The 19,407-nt window shown below is 42.1% G+C and overlaps 2 protein-coding genes across 2 annotated transcripts in view; both read right to left on the bottom strand.

Moving 5' to 3' along the window:
• Positions 1-3,133: 3,133 nt before the first annotated feature.
• Positions 3,134-11,027, bottom strand: rbm15 (RNA binding motif protein 15). Its single transcript, XM_083976142.1, has one exon. The coding sequence runs from the start codon at positions 10,899-10,901 to the stop codon at positions 8,328-8,330; it is 2,574 nt and encodes an 857-aa protein (XP_083832268.1). The 5' UTR covers positions 10,902-11,027; the 3' UTR covers positions 3,134-8,327.
• A 3,252-nt stretch (positions 11,028-14,279) lies between these two features.
• The window catches only part of alx3 (ALX homeobox 3), a gene marked incomplete at both ends in the record, with an annotated part of 7,518 nt that continues 2,390 nt past the window's right edge, over positions 14,280-19,407 (bottom strand). The window contains 4 exons of the mRNA XM_083976233.1: positions 14,280-14,636; positions 14,860-14,985; positions 15,123-15,397; positions 19,317-19,407. The exon at positions 19,317-19,407 is cut by the window's right edge and continues 231 nt beyond it. Coding sequence (XP_083832359.1) covers positions 14,280-14,636; positions 14,860-14,985; positions 15,123-15,397; positions 19,317-19,407 — 849 coding nt within the window. The remainder of the gene's footprint in view (positions 14,637-14,859; positions 14,986-15,122; positions 15,398-19,316) is intronic.

Here is a 19,407-nt window from a genome sequence, read left to right as displayed (position 1 = left end):
GAATGAAACCCAGGGAAGGCCTTCGATCTTGAACCAGCATGCTCATTGCCGTGGGCCTGCATACCTTGGACCTTGGACTCCGTCTTAAAGTTGGGACCTTAGTGACCCTTAATTTCTGCAGGAGCCTAACATAGGCCAGGGAGAAGGAGAATATGACCGCAGTACCATCATGTCTAAGAACAGTAGTCAGGATGTTGGTAAATATATATGATTATGTTGAACTTTTAAAAAAGCCAAAATTTTAGTGTTCTGCAACATATTTTATCCCCTATTCTTATATATGCATCAAGACCGAAGATAATCCCTTGCATCCAACACCCAGCACATTTTAATATAAGCATCTTTGCAGCAATAACTTATTAAAGCCTAATCTAACTCTATTTTCCAATGCAATAACAACAAAAACAACACTCAGCTTTTTGCAGTAACATTTAATTGCTGGAATCTAAGCTATGCAGATGAGCTGGCAGTCCTGTCTTGAGCTAATCATCCTGACATTGATGGAAGCTTATATCCATGAAGGATCCTGTTCACCTGATCTCCTTGGAAGCCTTTACCTGTAGCTCTAACCCTGAACTAACTGGTGTGCACTTTGGGCCAAGTTGTTATCATGCTGCATGACATTTTCTCAGACCTTTAACTGCCAGAAAATTAAGATACTGAACACACACACACAATTGCAGCCTGCTTCTATGACACTGTAATTTGCTCTACAGAGCCAAAAAGCAGTGTTACTACTACTACTACTACTATTCTCTAGTTTGTATGCCTCCAAAATCTTCCCGCTGTCCTGTCATCTTTAAAAACTTAAAGCTAATACTTTGCCCTAAATATTAACCATTGCACTTTAATGCTTTAGTTCAGCTTTTGAATACCTCTAACAATTTTTCTGGAGGTTTAAGTTGAAGTCACAACAACTTGTGGCCCATGAAGTGTTCTTTGGAAATGGGAAAATAAACTGACCCTTCAATTTTCACTCGTTTCACAAAGAACTGGCCTTTCCCTTGACATGTGAACTGACTTTCACCTCAAATTGTGAATTAACTAATACACTTCCACTTTACGTGATATTTAAACTCCTTGAATTTTACCAGTTTTCCTGCTTTTATGAGTCGACACACTAACTGCTTTCAAACAGCACTAGAACTTCTTTCAGCATCCCGCTCTTCAACTGATTTACACTACACTGATAATGATGATTCATCTGCTTTCATCTCTTGTGCTGAAAAGTCGAACAAACTCAATCATTCCGCCTCGACCGACTGCAGCCGCTTTCAGCTCAAACACCTCAACTAACACCTCAGCTCTTTTCAGTGCTTTAACTTCAGCTGTCTCTTCGGCTCCTTTGATCACATTTTATTACATTTTAACCTGTTTACAGTGGGCGCACCTGCAATTTTCCACACAAATGAGCACACTTTGATTGTCCTCTGAAATTTTGATATGCAATTGAAACCTCAGTTGTGACCTTTATAAATACAGCGACTAGAAAAGGGCATTTCTCCTTCTGTAGGTCAATAATGAACAACATAGAAAGCTGAGTTATCTCTCACTTGGCAGCACCTGGTGATAAGAAAACCTTCACGCCTAGCTCATCGCTTGTGAGCTGTTGTAATCAAGCGCACAGAGAAAGATTTTTTTTTTTACAGCTGAATCGCACGCACATTGTAACTGTAACCAAGATGCCAGCTCATGAAAGAAGTACATTGATTGGTGTGGGGGGGGGGGGGGGGGGGGGGGGGGGGGGGGGGGGTTAAGCATTTTGATGTATTCCTGAATGTTTTTGATCATAGTTGGACCAAGGAGAGATGGAGCCGACAAACTCCAGTGAACAGCAGGGTTTTCTGTGTGATTGTGTCATTTTATCAACCTTGTATGTCTGTAAATCTTTGATCAACTTTGTTATGAAGATGTTTTACTGATGTTGCCCCCACGCACAGTGCCCCAAACAAACTGACTGTTGCCCAGCCTTTACAGTGCCTGCAGGCAGCCAATTAATGGTAATGCAACTTATAATTTCATTGTGTTTATACATGGGAGTCTATTGGTTGTTGTTGTTTATATAGTAGAGGATTTTGTGTTTTCAGTGGATTCCTTGTTTTCACCACTGTTTGCCTTACAAGGTACTGTATTGTATCTTTACTAACTTCCTGTGATGTCAGCCAAAGACACATTAGACCTACCTACAACTTGAAGCTTATTATTAGTTGACTAGTTTGGACAGAGGGCAGAATTTAAACCACTATGACCATCGTTACTCAGTCTTGTCCAAATCTTGATTGAGCACGGCCCAGAGTCCAGAGATGGACATGTGTGTTGCTGTGCTGCCCTCTTCTGGCAGACAAAGGCATCTACACAAGGAATGCTGTCTCAATTAGTACCAAATTATTCCCCCTCAACTCACTTTCACAATACTGAGCAAGGCTCTTTGTATTGTTTCAATAACGACAGTCATGCACAAAGGCTCTTCTGGCTCACGAGTTCCATTCACCACCAGTATGCTTTTGTGATTTAGGGCCATTGAATATTTTGTACCATAATAAATCTTTTATGAAAAGTATTTGATGCTTTAAAAGTAGATTTAGTTTGGGATTATTTTACTTGTTACTTATTTGAATCTTTTAAGAAAGTGTATGGTTGAGCAATATGTTGAAATACTTTATATGTCTCTTTGGTAATGTCTCAGACACCACTGCTGAGAAACCAAGTTCTGGTTTGATGACATTTGATCCTATGTTCTTGTTGCAGAAAATGCATTTGTGGGTGAAGCACTGTTTATCACTACTCTCGCTCCTGGATTTGTTGACTGATCGAGTTTAGAAAATATGCTTAACCAATCATAGATATCCTGTTCCAAGTCCTTAGAGTCCATTTTTAAGCCTTGTAACAGTGCGCACTCAGCTGTATTAAACTGACGTGTGACTCACTCTGTCCTCGTGTCGTTCTGATAAATCACTGGAGTAAATTCAAAGGTTTTAAACCAGCTTATATCTCTATGCAAAAAACAAACAAATACTCACAGGTTGCAATAGATTTGACATATTTATTGACACATCATTAATACTTACAAACAGCACACATATAAAACAAACTTGTGTATATTACTGCATTCACTGATCATTAATTTAAAAAGTAGAGTTACAATTAGTTCTGGGTAAAATGTCCACTTTAAAGGGTTATACAGTTTGCCATTTAATATTGTTAATAAAATCAAGCTAACAGGTTACTTACAGGAGATGAGACCTGATGGCGAGTGTATCACAGGCCTGAAAACAGAGTGACGGACCAGCTGCCATCCAGTGGATCTCTGTAGAGGAGACATGCAAACATGTTTTCATCCTGACAGCAGTTTACACTGTTAAATATTCACTAACTACAGTTTGAAGGTTTTAAATATTAGAGCTAAAAAAATGCTGGTTATTACCAATTAATCCTTGTTATGATAAAGATTGACACCATAACCAACGTGCAGCTCTATATGACAGTGAAGTGCACTGCACTCGGCAACGTGAATCAACTGTGATATGTTAATTGACACGTTTGTAGCTTTTATAACTTTTTGTTTGTTTGCCACTAAATCAGATAAAACTTCTAACAATAATGCATTAGAAAACACAAGTGCCATACTAACACTATCGCTCTCAATATATATAAAGGGCTGTTATTTGTATAATTTTTGACATATCTTAGTGACAGATTTCTTGGACTGTTTAAAGATTTATATAAATGGGTTTTATGTGAGCTTTAAAATCTTTGAATTAAAATTTTCTGTAAAGAAATCATTGTATTTGAGATTAAATCTAACCAAAGTAAATTATTAAATATTAATTTATATTTCAAGTTTATAAAAAAGGTATAAATATGTTTATGTTCCTGTCTATTTCCCTTATATCCTTTTAAACAAAACACTAAGCATCATATTGTTGTTCCAGTAGTGTTTGGCGAGTCAGTCCTGAGTGAGGTATTAATGGGTAAAAAACAGTATTTAGCTGCATGTGTCTGCCCCCATCAGTCACATGACACTGACTATGGCAGTGTGACAAAAAGCACATGTAGCTGCTCACACGGCCTGAATACACAGAGAGCAGAGAATAAAGTGCACTGACGTCGACAAGGCGCAGACTGCCAGATCAAAAAGTCAAGTATTGGCCACAGATTGATTAACACTTATTTTTTACAGGGTGCACTTTGATTTGTACCTGTTCACATGTTATGTTTATGTATGTTTATGTATTATCATTATCTGTAAGCTGTAGTCTACCAGTGGCAGAAGACCGTTTTGTACTTTTCTTGTTTTATCACAATTCCTTGTAGACACTGACTGGAAAATGATGCTAACACTTAAGGCTTGAACAGAAAATTATATAATTGAGTCTTGGCTTGAGGCTGTTTCCTCACTAACCACATCATATTAACCTCGTCTGTAGTTTGTGTGGCTGTAATAAATCTCCATCTAAGTGAATATTGGGAATTACATTCACGCCTCTAATGGGGGCTGCAGAAACAACCAAAGGCTGCAGTAGTCGTGCTGTAGAAACTCACTAGATTTTGGATTTTCTCTGAAAACTTGAACCTTTAACATAACAGCAATCACATAATGTATGTGAACAAATGTCTAATCTTAACTTTGAATTCTATGTGAGTATTTCATCAAAAAATATCAAATGAAGGGGTTAAGTGTTGGAGCATCTATCATATTTTTTTGTTAGTGGTGATAAGAAACAGAACTGTTCTGTATGTGCAACATGTTATTCTGGGCAGTCAGTGCTCCTATTATCTCACACTAGACTGGGATTTATGCCAATTGCCATCAGTGGAAATGACCTCAGTAATTACTGTGGATTGAAACCAGAATACGTCATTTTGCATTTGTAAAACATGTGGTGTTGACACTGTACTTACCACACTGCTGCCTAAGCCACCGATACAGACCTGGCAAGCAGCACTTGTTCTCCTACTCACCATCATGCGCCTCTATACAGCAGCCAGTCATACAGTGATACCAGCTCTGTCCTGGGTGTCTGGTGTGCATGAGTGTGATGTATCAGGTGGCTGACTGTGAGAGGAAAGCAGGTGCTCCGTGGTCCTCAAGATGGCAATGTTTCTCTCGCGCAGTATGGCGTCCTTCTCAGCACAGTACACAGCACTTGCTTTCACACTAACATGACTAAAATGGATGGCAGGAGAAAATGGAAAACTTTCTCTCCCGTGTAACTTGGCCTTACGCTTATAACGGGGCTTAAGCAAAAAAAAACACAAAAGGTCTCTTAGAAGAAACTGGGGGTGGGTTGGGGTCCGCAGTGTGGGTTCCTTCCAGTGGTGTCAAAAAGGGGGCAAAGAATCTGGCCTGCTGGTTTGGCTTCCTCGCTGCAGCAGGCCTCGGATGACAACGGAGTGCAGCTTCAGCACAACAAACATGCTTCTTCGCTGGTCTCCTCAGAGAGGGTTCAATCAGAGGAGAACACAAAGATGGGCTGGGGTCAAACAATATTCCTAGCTGAGGTCGGACCAATCCTCTTCCCTGAGCCAAAGATTAAGTCAAATCAAATCATAACTGGGCAAAGTATAATAATGACAAATCAGCCCAGTGGTTCAGCTTGGCCTCTGCAGCGAGACAGCTTGAACTGGAGATGCTATGGGAATTTCAAAAGCGGTGTCACCCACAATCTCCCGAGCGGAGTGTGTGACGGCCGGCGACGGAATTTCCTCAGCTCCTACTCAGACCCGGGAACAACAGGCACATGAGACCTTTTTAGCATAATGAGCAGGGAGAACAACAGGAAACTGGCACATGTTGCCGTTTGCTCCGACCCCCTCGCCTCCCGGACTGCACCGCTGTCTGCATCTGCCACTGTTTCACAGTGCACACCGGACTCTGGCTGTAAACACGGCTCCTCGATCCTGATCAGGTGTTCACATGCCAACAGCAGCAGTTGAGGGGCATAATAGGGGGTCATGAGGGAGGGAGTAATTTTTTGATGGGCAGCTTAGGTGCTCAGAACAGGCCTGTGAGCAAACAGCGATCCTCACATGAAACAAGGGGAGGGGGGAGGGTCTCCCTTCGCTGGTGCTAAACAAATTGCAAATTGTCTCCCTTTTCGTGTGCAGAAAGAAAATTTCAAGTGACAACTCCTTCGAAACACAATAAGGTATGGCAGATTGTTTCTTCAATTCACTTCCATCGAAGAAACATGTTTCCCTTCAAATGAACAATTTATTGATAATCGGTCACATTAAGTGCCCAAACGCACTTTCAGGTATGTGAACAGCTTCGCATGGGCTCAATGGATTTTCCTTTCCCATGACATCAAAGTGTACATTGCTCAATTTTTCCATTTAAAACAGAAGTCATCACAGGTGCAGATGGGCTACACAACTTAAAAGCTGCCTCGTCAGCGAGGACTCACAAATACTAGGTTGTCTTCTCTGCAGAGGTTTTCAGCTCTGCACTCGTCTCCTCAGGAGTCCAACGTTGCAGTGGGTGATGTTCACGCACGCACAACTTTCCCACATATGAATGCTTTCAATACATATTAAACCAAACTCAGCAAATTATAACTCAGGGTGGGTTACTGTTGCATGACAAACATACAATGATAAGAGAAAATATGGTAAGTAGGCCTTTGGAACATGTTGGCAGTCATGAGTGAAATATTCAAATTCAAATTTAGACCCCTACAAATTTAAATTGCAACATTAACCATTAAGTTACTGCTAAAACTTTTAAATTACACAGACCTACTTACTGAACAAATAGCAGGTTTTTGTTACTTTGTACCAACATTTTAATTATACTGAGTATTATCATAATTCTTGGAGGAACTACTGGTTTCAGAGCAATAAATGATACAGACTGTCAAATATCAACACAAACTTCTCTAAGCTTTTTTATCCATTACTACTGTAGTTTTTTTTTTCATAGATCACATTACACAACCATTTCTAAGGTAGGGATGCACAAAATAAAATATTAAGTAAAAATATGTTATCATTTGCCTTACTATGCTGTGTGTATTGTGGTATGGGCTGCTCCTTTTGCAGAAATCTCACATCTGTTAGTATTCAGCATTCAGCAGAGTTGATGTAACAATTTAGTTTTACCACACACAGTTCATTGTCTATCTTGCCATTGGTTTGTTTGAGGAACACAATAACAAAAAAATTCACAAACCAGGACCCTGGATATGCTTTTTTTTCCCCCAAAGAAAGTGGACACTGTAGATAACTGAATGTTTCTAGACACTTTTTTTTATCTGGTGACCTTCGAATATTTCCAACTCTGAGAACACACACAGTCGATGCAGGCAGAAATTAAAACATGTTGCACAACTCTTCCTCTGCACGCCACAATCATTTTTCAAGCCGAGTTACCTTCATCAGGGTGGAAATCAGATGAATCAGTTAAGGATGCGCTGGAGAAGAGCTGTGCAACATGTTCTGATCGTCAAAGATGTTAACAGGATTTTCTTTTTTTTCTCATGAGATAAGCTTTGCAACTGCAGTACCAAATCATTCACTACACTTTCACTGAATTCCATAAATTCAAAATTCACGCTCGTTCGCCTTGTATCCATTCATCAAAAAGTGATTATAGTAGAAATATTATTGCACTGTAATTGAAAGCTTTGAAATGTGATGTCTTCTGATTTACCTCATCTTAAGTACCTGTGTAGGAGGTAGACACAACAACAACACCACCTGCACGAGCTAAGGCAATACAGAATAACCCTGAAACAAACATGACCTTTGTTGAGCTGGTGAATTTTTCAGCTTCTGTTAACACTGTGTCAGGGAGATGTGGATTGAATTCAATGAGAAAATAGTTTCTGAAGACAGGGTTTGTGGTTATCACTGTAGTGGAGGTATTATTGTGTCCACTGCTTGTATTTCTAGAATTACTTAATCTTCTCTTGCACCTCATCTGAATGGCTAAAATTTGAAACCTGCAAAAATTACCATAACTAAATGTTAATTTTATGACTTTTCTTAAATTAAAAGTTTTTTTTTTCTCAGATGCTCTTCGTGTTTTACCTGACTGAATTACTGCAGGTTTTTTTCTCTCAATTTTGTGAGCAATTCACCCTTAAAAAAAACAAAAAAAAAAACAAATTTCAAAATCACACACCCCTTAGATTCTGTAGATGGGCTCCGTTTGTCCTTTTAGTGGATTACATGGCAACATACAAACACTCAAGAACCATACTAATGTAACCCATAATGCAGAACACACAGCATGCAATAGTTACTGACATACAGCAGGTTTTTTTTTTTTTTTTTTTTTTTTTTTTTTTTTACATGACATGAACTTTAGTGTGTTCTGATTTTTTTTAAGAGGCTCCACGGACCACAATCATGACCAGATAGTCCTCTTCACTTTTAGCCAGAGCTTTGGCAGAGGAATCCAGGAACTGCTGGGAGAAATCACAGGGAGGGAAAGCATGAAGAACCCCCGTGTTGTCTTTATCCCGGCTCCCTCCCACGGGCAGGCTGATGACTCCTGCTGCTTGCTTTTGGTTGAGGTAAGACACCAGGTTCCGAAGCGGCCGCTGAGTCGAGGCTGCGGGGTCGGACGAAGACGTATCCTCCGTGGTCCCAGGAACTGCCAGCAGGATGGCGTAGCCGTCGGGACCCGCCACCTTGATGCGCCGCGACACCTCGTCGAGCTTGGGCTGGTCCAGGCGGAGACGCTGGGTGATCTTTAGCTCGCTCACTTGCCTCCCGGTCGTGCCGTCGACGAGCAGGTCGCTGGCCACGTTGTGGTCGCCTTCCAGCAGGTGCATGTTGGCCGGAAAGTTGCTGTTCTTCAGGAGAAGCATGCCGTGCCAGGCCAAACTGAGTCTGGTGCTGTCGGGCTTGGACAGCTGACCTCCCTTGGCGCTGCTCTCAGAACGTTCTCTCTTGGCCGGCCCCTTGCCGCCGTCGCCGCCGGCTTTACGTTTACGCTCTCCTGCTGCTGCGATGCTGCTGCTTGAAGGTCCCTTGTCTGACAGACTCTGACTTTTGAGTCTCCGTTCGGCGGCGCCTCTCTCTAGGCTGCTGTGACGTTCTCGTGCTGGAGAGGGTCTCTCGCCCCGCAGAGGGCGCTCCGAGTCACTGAAGCGTCCTCCGTCTCTGCTGCTGCCTCCAGGACTTCCATCCGGAGAAGCACGTCTGCGTCTTACTGTCCTCTCGGTGCTGTCGGGGGAGTGGTCCAGATGTCGTCCGTCCTCCATCACACGCCGTTTGCGCACAGGTTCTCGTCCCTGTAGCTCTCGTTCCAAAGACCAGGGCTCCCTCGCCCGCCGCTCACGTTCCAAGTGCTCCAAAGGCTCAAACGGTGAGGCACGTACCCGTTCACGAATAGCCGGGTTGGGCCACTCTGCGCCGGGGAAGAGTTCTCTCTCCCTAAAGTGAAGCGGCGGTGGAGTCCGTTCCCTGACCCTCAGCGGTTCAGGCGTGGCACGGTGGACAAAAGACTCGGCCACCATGTCGAACGGTGGGATGGGAAGAGGCTGCAGGAACTGCTGCTGGTAGCGATGCTCAGTGTCAGCAAAGTCCACTCTGAGTCTTCTCTCGGGACCCCCCAGTGGGAAGCCCCTCATGTGTGTGCATGCTGCCTGTGCAGCATCCAAACTTTCATACTGAATATAAGCCCAGGTGTCCCCCTTTCTGTAGTCTATGGTCCTTATGGTGCCAAAGCGGTCAAACTCTCTGGCCAGGGCGGCTAAAGGCACCCAGGGTCCAAGTCCGCCCACCCACAGGCGAGTGGTGGGAGTTGCTTTTCCATAGCCTATCTTTATGGGGTTGCGTCCCACTATTTTGCCAGACATGCTGAGCTTCGCACGGTGAGCCATGTCAAGGTTTTCAAATTTCAGAAATCCATACGTGCTGGTTTGTCCCCGTGTGGGTCTTTTGATGTCCACCTCGGTGATGACCCCGAACCGGTCGAAGGCCCTCCGCAGGTCGGCCTCGGTGACGGTGATGTCCAGGTTGCCTAAGAACAACGTCCTGTTGGCTCTTTGGTCGTCTTCTGGAGAAATAAAATCCTCCTCTCGGAAAGCTGCTCGCTCTGCAATGAAAGCCGGACGGGCCCGGGCCTCGAACAGCGCAAACTCCCTGTCCCGCTCCAGCTCTCGGGGCAGGGGGGGCGGCGGGGGAGGGGGCAGCCGGCCCAGGGCCAGCTGCTGCAGCCGGTAGTCTCTGTATCCGAGCCCCGTGGGCGACAGCGGTCTCTGCAGATGTCTGTGGCTCTGAGCCGCTCCGTACAGGTCTCTCTCCACCGGGGAGCGGCTCCTCCTCCGGTTGATGTACACCGCCTCGATCTTCAGCGGCCGGTCGTACAGCACGAGCCGGCCGCGCGCGTGCTTCGCTGCTCGAGCGTCCTCCGGCTTCCGGAAATTCACAAACGCGATCCGCTCGTCGTTGCTGCGGCTAATCTTCACACTCACGTCTCCGAATTTCTTAAACTCGTGAAACAGTCCGTCCTCTATGTCTTCGTCGCTCAGCTGCGTGCCCAGGTCGCTGATTTTGAGGGTTTTGTACTCACTCTCGGTGCTGGGCGGCTGCACGCGCGGCTCCCCCCGTGACGCGGTCCTCGGCGCCGCGAGCTCCAGCGTGAGGCTCAGGCTGTGGTTCTTCCCCACGGAGCTGGCGGCGGCGGACTGACAGCCGTGGTTGTTTCCAGCGCGGCTGTGACTGTCGAAGTCCCTCTCTCTCTTCTCACCGAGCAGACTCCTTCTCGTCGAGCCGCCGCCGCCGCCGCCGCCGTCGCTGCTTTTGGTCGAGCTGTTCCCATTATTACTCCCACTCGAAACGGAAAGAGCCCCCATTTTCTTGCTGGTCGGGTGGCATCCTCCCCTGTCTCGGATATCGTCCAAGGCCCGGGAGCGTTTTTTAATCGGAGACCGCTCTTTAGATTTCATTTCAGTCCACACGGAACCGACTCCTGGCGCGCCTATGGTTTTTTTTAGTGCTTTTTCTGCGAATTAGTGCAGAAAATTAATGAAATAAAACGCGGATTTATTCACTGACCCTGCGGCAAAACAACAACAGTCGCCATTTTGTAAAGATTAACACGAGGGCCCGCCCCTTCACCCTCATTGGTTGAAAAGTGGGTGGAAAACTTTTAAAGAACATGTCAATCATTCGCTGAAACATTTAAATTAAAATATTACATTTTGTTACCGAGAAAACGAGCTAGACATAATAACTGTTATACTGTACAAAAGACAGTATTTGTTTTGTTTTTATATTATTATTTATGATTTATCTGAGGGTTATTGTGTCTATTCCCTGGTAATTGTCATTTCACCTACTCAGTATAGGCTATTAAATGACCAGATTCATGATATAATTTATATTTTAAAAAGGATAATCCAGAATTTCACAGGAAATAAAATGATCACTGTGCAGGGATGGGCAGAGGAACTTTATCGTCTCAATAGCACAAGCACGGCCTGCTACCACAAGGTGGCAGTATCTGAACAGTAGCTCAGGAGGTACAGTAGTAGCCCATAAGCCTCCAACTAATCCTTAAAAACGACCTTGGGTAGCCACAAGGCCTGTCTCCCTGAGTTGGTGGAAGCAAACAGACTCCTCATACAGTAACCAAACTCCAGTTATGATTTCATGAATTTCATAATTTGAAAAATATAAGAACATTTATATTTTTTTAATGACTTAAAAGCATTGACAAGAAGAAGGAGGCTAATTAGACAGATTTTCACCCACTTGTTGGTCGCTTCAAATATTTCTTAAATGGGTTACCTTTACTGTACAAACTGAAAAACGCAATGACAATAACCCGTCAAAACAGTATTTTGCCCTTTATTATGCAACCTGTTTTTTTTTTCTTTTTTTCAAGTCCATCAATGGCCTGAAGATAAAATGAAATAAGAACTAAAGGTTCTGTGACAACCACATTTTTGCACACTGTACATTAAAATGCAAATATTCATCTCATTGGGGCACTTAGTCTGGAGGCCGTTTTGACTATAATGAAAAGGCAAAGGATGTTGAACTTGCCTCATTCCACTGTTTGACTGTGCTGGCCACTCGAGCCTCCACATTGTTTATCTTAGTGAGACATGTTAATGCTTTTCAGCTACTTCAAATACAGGGATCTGTTGGTTCACAATAGCTGCGCTTAAAGGCTATGATAAATCTTGTTGAGATCAAAGCTCAGAACAGTGGCCAGCAGGCCGCTTTACAGATGTTAATGAGCATTAAATCATATTTTTAGTCCAATAATGAGGGTTTGGGTATGGCAATTTCCAACTATAGTTACAGTCTTCACCCAGTGACCCTGACATACAAAGCATCGGCCAGTCTTAACTCAACAGTTTTCATTTATTTCTGACAAATCACACAGGGTTTTTAGTCTGATATACTGAGTCAACACAGATCAAAGCTTATTCTACTCTGCTGTTATTTAAACAACAACTCAATCCAAACTGATGGCCAACTTAGATGATTTTTAAGTTGGAGAAAACAATAGGCTACTGCAATTATAATATTGTGAGTTATTTTGCTACATCTACCCTGACAGTGTTCGAAAGTAAACATATCAAATTCACTAAGCTGCAGAGTTTCCTCTTTTGTTTATGGACAGATAGATCTGATTAACCTTCTGCCTATCCAAAAATAAATATTAAAATTGAGCCCTGATCCACCATCTGCTATTTCTTTAGCTTTCCTAAAGATGGCCATCTCCTCAATCCCTTATCCCTACTGACAGGTCTTCTTATCTTCTCCACTTAATCTGGGATTTAATCAGGGGTACTATGTAACTGCAGTAAGGGCTGCCGTCTCCCAGGGCCTGGCTGGAATTTGAAGCTGTGGGTGTGGAAAGTGTTTCTGATGGGTTTGTGCATTCTTCTATTGGAACCACATGTTAGTGGCTCACACAAAACCCTGACACAGACTAGGGGAATGGCAGCTAATCCGCCCCAGCATGGCTGTCATGGTGAAGCAAGCAAAAGGGAAAGGAGAGCCAATATATTCCGCCGTAAGCCATGTACACTCCTGGGGAGTGAGTGGAGCTTGGGAGGCCTTTGTCCACCAGTGCAACTCCTTTTTTCTCAATTCAAGTTGCGTTCTCAATCTCACACAGATTGAAATGTGCACATCTGACATGGATATGTTGGTATTTAGTAACTCACACCAGATGGGATGGTACCATGCAATTCGGTGTTTCCTTGACAATAAAGTAAATTGTTTGGGGTAAAGCACAACAAGGAGATTTCCTGAAAACAATTATTAAGAAAGCACTGAGAATACATGTGAGACTAAGTATGGCATTGAAACACAATTGTGTCATATTGTTCTTTTAAGACAACACACAAATACAAAAGCATTTATAAATGGGCTATGGTAACCCCAATTTCTTCTATTAAACTGTAACTCATTACTCAGTTGGTCGGGTTTACCACTGATGCCAGATGTGAATGAAAAATGCCTGCCTCACTATGAAGCCAGCCGTCTGTGGGAGGCTCTCTACTTTATCATCAAAAGTCAAGTGTGGTGGCTCAGTTAGCTTTTCATTAATGAACCTGCCACTTGTTCGTGATACATGAGGTGCAACCTGAAGGCGCTCCTGAAGTGAAGCCAAGTAGGCTGCACATGTACGGCCTCTCTCTCCATGTCCCGAATACAAAGAAGCTCACTTCCTGCACAGCAGAAATCTCTATGTTTATGGCAACCACAGCCTGTGAAGCATTTTTTTTTTGCCTCCCAACCACATTCCCAGTTAAAAATGTGACACAGACTTTTGGTAAGCCCTCTCGGTTATCGTTTTATAAAACAGTCATGTCAAGGCTAAAATAATTCCGGCTGAGATTGTTTTTGTTACATTTTTCATGATGCCTTTTCCCAAAACTACTCTCCTACTGAACAAGACAGATGATTTAGATGGAGGCCTTTATTACTGGTCACACTATAAAGCACATCAGACACAAAACAAAGATTAATATGATAATTACATTTTTTACATGCTTAAATAATTTTTCCTCTTTGCTGTCAGCATGTTGATATTAAACTAAAATTAGAAACTTCAGAAGAAAGTTCCTATTAATATGTTTGGTTTCATGCAGGAGGCTCGAGTTGCCCCGATTGTTCATGAAATTCCTGTTCCAAGATCTCCTGAATCGTGAAACATCTCCAAGTTGGCTTACATAAATGTTAAGAGGAAATATTTGAGTCATATACTGAGGTGGGTGTGTACATCTGGGACTGTGCATGGGTCAGGAATGTAATATGCTTTGGCTCAGTCAGTGCATAATGGAGAGCTGGCACTGTTGTGGTCATGTGGGCCAGGAGAGGATGCTGCCCGGCTCTTTGGCTTTCATCCGCAGCGCCACCAGACCGGTTGGCTTGTATTCAGTCTCGGGCCCCTCGATGGAAGGGGACCCGAGGCCCCCAGGGAAGCTGTGGAGCGAGTAGAGGCCATTGATGCCCGGATGATGAGATGGGTGGTGGTGGTGGTGGTGGTGTGGGTGGCTGGGGGAGGTGGGCATGCCCATGAAGCCCTGCAGGTTGCTGTGCGGGTGAGGGTATGGACTCATGCAGGACGACGGGATGGAGTCAGCTCCTAGGACACAGCCAGCCCCTGAACCGCCGCCTCCCCCTGAGGCTGCCCCTGGCCATAGGTTTCCCTGCATCTGGAGAGATATAGGAAAATATACCTAAGATTCATAAATGTGATGAAATCAACACGACAGTGGTTCAAACTCTGTGATGAACACCAACTTCAGATACAGTATCAAAAAAAGGTCAGATTGAGCTACTTCAGTTTTGTATCAGTCCTTGTTCTCACAGCAGGACCAATAAGTTATACTTCTACCACTACAACATGTAGGTTATGTGAGATCTGTGGTGGCCCACCTGGTATGTATCATGGCGAGGGAGAAGGGAGATATCATATGTAGCAGCAAAGTGGTTGCGCACCTCGTGGATCTTCCCATAGCGTTCCCGTTTCCTCCACTTGGCTCTACGATTCTGGAACCAAACCTTACAAATACAAAAAATATAGCAGAAGAGGAAATTTTCAGATAATAACCGGTCTCATTCAGGCCGCAAACGCTCCTCTGTTTGTACTCATAAAATGAGAGTGTGTAAAAGTTAATCTGTTGCCCTAACACACACACCTGAACCCGAGCCTCAGTGAGCTCGGTCCTCAGTGCCAGCTGTTCTCGGGCATACACGTCAGGGTAGTGTGTCTTCTGAAACACTTTCTCCAGCTCCTCCAGCTGAAAGGTGCTAAAAGTGGTGCGATTGCGTCGCTTCTTGTTCTTGCCTGATAAGTCGATGGAGTCTGCAATGGAGTCCCCCTGTAAACCGCCAGCTGACTCTTTCAGCTTGCCACAGCAGTCTGTGCCCATCCCGGGATAGCCCATGGTTTTTGGAGCTCCTTTCTCTCTGACTGAGACATGCCGGGCACACAGAAAAGTAATGAAATATACAGATGTGCATACAAACACATATATATTTTATATACACAATGACATATATACACATATATTTGCAAATATACAAACTGCTGTTTGCTATTTTAGATTTTTTCTTCTGATTTAAATTATCATTTGATGGTGGACTTCTCTCCAACGTACAACTTTCTATGAATTTTAAGTGGCTGATTCACCTTGAGATTTTGTTTTCATAAACTTCTGACGAGGATTTAAAAATCACAATTGAAATCTGATCTTTGTTTAACATTTCGTGCAATCTTTTTATTTTGTTTGTCTGGTTCTCATAGTTGCCCATCTTGAAAATTATAATATTAATGAAATAATGTTGATGTTGGTTATGCTACAGGGGTTAAATAAAATTGAATGTTGATGATTATTTATTCATCTATTTTCTACTCTTTGCTGATTTATTTTGTAAGGTTTCAGAGAGACTGGGCAGGCACCCAAGACACACCACAAACATATCAGTGGCATTTCACAAGGTAAAACATCACATTCATAGCTGAAGCCAAATCGAAGCATCCGTAGCATGAGGCAGAGACACAACACAACATTTGTCATCTCAAATGTCTTCGGGTGTCAAGCACTGACTTGAAGAAATGAATGATTAACAACCCCCCTTTAAACCAGCATTTCCACCTATATGTGAATCTGGCACACCGTGGTTAAAACCAGTAAACTGTAACTTTACATCTTGTTACAAAATTAAATAAAACAGGGTATCACATCAAACATTATGTCCTTGAGGTAAAAACCATTAATCTCTTGCTTGTTTTTTATGTCTCTCAATTTAATTCCCAAACAAAAGCTGCCAAAGGAGGCTGAGCTGTGTGATTGCTGAGAAAATCAACACACACCCACACACACACACACACACACACACACACACACACACACACAAAACACTAATTCAGCCAGGCACTGTTTTAATTAGATTAGCCCAGACAAACCATATTTAGGCAGTGAACTCTCAGTCAGATGTTTGACTTTAACCCACAAGGCAATACGATAAAAAAAAAACAAGATTTGATTTCATTTGGAAATAAAGAAAAGACAGGTTTTGGGTCACATTCCACACAGACATGTCCTATTTACTCTATAGGAAACGTATTGCAAAGCAAGTCAAAGCTATCACGTTAAGAATAAGGCCACAAGGATACGGCATTGATGTAGTATATGGCAAATTTATATACTATATGATAAAGCACTTGATTGTTTGAATGATACACTCTGACCTTTACATTTAGCCGTAAAGGGACATTCTTCTTTTCCTTCCTGTTAACAGACCATGGAAAGAACTGTTCCCTCCCGCAGTGTTTGGATGTTGTTGTCCATGTTCATTAAGTTTTAACCTTGAGCTCCAAAACAAAATCACTCTCCATCTATCTGCAGGCACTCACCAGGGGCAGCCGAGGCACTACTCTGCTATTCTCCTGATTCAATATGTGGCCCAACAGAGAACACTTTTCATTGAAACATTAATTTCCTCATGTCCATTAGATCCAATCTCACACCAGAGTTCATGCTGAAAATATTCTCCGTTGAGATAGCAAACTGGAGCCGCGGGCCACAGCGTAGCTTTTACTCTGTCAAGCATCCACATCTGATCTGCCTCCACTCTAGTGAAATTGGAGATGTGTAAAATACAAGAAATTGCAAAATTCAAAATGTACGGGACATCACGCTGTGACCGCACGGGGATCAGTTTCTTATACTCTTACAGCAGATATTTCAGATGCTTCTTTGCAGGCCTACTGCTCTTTACATCAACTTTTTCAATTACTGCAAAGCACCACTTCAATCTATAAAACATGTTCCACTCAGCTTCATTACAGGATATAGGACAGTCACTGGTTTTTCATCTGCCATAGTTATCATAACAGATGAATAATAAAAATGCAGACAATTAGAAATGCCCTTTAATGTTTTTTTTGCTGCTTAGAGATAGTATATAGTTTACTTTATCTCATTTAACTTAAGTAAAATGCAAACAAATTGCAGTTGTGTGTATGGTATATTTCCTCAGGCTATATCACAAAATATGAATAAGGTAAGAAAATTATTGTAAATGGCTATATGTGGGGTATATGTTGGTGGCTATGCCATACAATTTAAAACAAAAACTAACTGCCGAGAGCGTCATACTTAACATGTTGCAATGAAGTACATTAGAAAAAACATAATAAATATGGCAAAGATATACAAGCATTACAACTCTGCATTGTGTAAAAGCGCAAAAGAAGAATAATTCTTGATGCACTAGTCACTTTAAAAAAAATAATTTTGTTTTGTTTTTTAAATCTAAGTTTTACATCAAAAAATCACAAGAATTAAACTGTTTCGTAAAGATGAATTTACCCATTAATTAAAATGCCTAACTCTGTATTATGATTTTGTGAAGAACAATGTGGCATACAACAAAATCAAAATGTGTAAAAATGGTTGCAGTGTTTCTTTCATGTGTTGGCCTGTCCCACCATCTCAATTCTATCCTTCCATAGACAAAACAGGAAGATTGTGTCTGCTTTTGAAGTTGTGCGGGGCGAAACTCTAAAACACCACTAACATAGAGAGGAGAGATAGGTTGTACATCTACAAACTGTCTTGCTCTGCAGGGCTCAGCGTAATTGCAGTAGTATTTAAAAGTAAATTAAACTTACACCTAACAATTATGAGAACACAAGTGAGCGAAACTGTGTTTCTGGGAGATATGGAAGGGGAAGTCGTATGCGCCTTATTATTCAAACTTTATTTAAAAGAAAAGTAATAAAAGTTCACTTTGAAAGCAGACAACTGATATCGTTATCATAACTAACTGTGGAAAAAATCTATTGGCTGTCTTTGGCAGGAACATGAATCAAGCTGTTGTATATTATTCTGGACACTGATATCACAAAGACCTTATCAGGGCTCATATCCTCTTTTGCTTTGCAGAATCATCAACACCAATAAATAAAGAGAAAGACCACATCATTTCTTCAGGCTTTGGTTCAACATATACAGTTGTTACTTTTCTTCCCAAGATGGACATTTATGGGCTATTACGTCTGACAGTCTTTAAGCTTATGCAGGCCTACAAACTTCAAGTCCATTTCTATTAGTTTTACACAACAAAATCTTTCATATGATGCAAAAGAAGCAACTTGCAGAGATAAATAATATTGAGCCGAATGTTATTGGCCTAAAATGTTTAGAGCTGACTATAGCAGCCAAATGACACACCCAGCTTTCTGCCAGGCTGACCTTTAACCTCTGTCCCTTTACATCAAGCATTGTCAAGTCAAAGAAAACTTGTTGACATTTTTATCACAACCAGCAAAGCAAAGGAAGCATGCATGCCTCCTTTGAATTGCCATTAAAATCTAGGGAACACTTTTCCGTAATTATTGGGTCACTGGCACATTTAGAAAAAAACTGAATACAAAAGATGGTGTTAATGTTTTGAAATGTGATCCACTGGATTTGTGTAATTTAATTAGATTAGAAATGTATTTGGTTTTAACATTTCAATAAACTTAACTCTAACTTTTAAAGCCTCCCTTCCACAAATTATTTTTGCAACCGCTTATTCTAAACATGGCATACATTGTTTTATTTCAATAATTGGAGCTCAAGGATTGATCCTTATCAGCAAGGAAATAATGTATGCATAAAATAGTAGGCCTACTTGTTTTTTAATGTCTCTAGCCTATGTTATCTTATTTAAAATCTACAGTGTGCTGTCAAACAGTGGTGCATTGTTGTAAAGACGAATATAGCGCTCAAAAAAAGTCACTGCCATTGGCAGCGTATTGTTGCACCTACTTTTATTTTACTTATTTAGTTTTCTTAGTTTTTAATTAGTATGAAAAATGTAAATGTTTTCTAACTTACCTTCCGAGTTATTTTCATAAAACGCCGGCTTGCCGCTTATCCCTGTGCCCTTCTGCTCCTGGTTTATAGAGTCCAGGAACTTGCTGTGCTT

This window comes from Trachurus trachurus, assembly GCF_905171665.1.
Source record: "Trachurus trachurus genome assembly, chromosome: 7".
NCBI classification, from domain to species: Eukaryota; Metazoa; Chordata; class Actinopteri; order Carangiformes; family Carangidae; genus Trachurus; species Trachurus trachurus.
This window is presented reverse-complemented; position numbering and strand designations above follow the sequence as displayed.

Coding starts and splice junctions, on each gene's coding strand:
- rbm15 (XM_083976142.1), bottom strand. CDS start 10,901: ATGAAATCTAAAGAGCGGTCTCCGATTAAAAAACGCTCCCGGGCCTTG.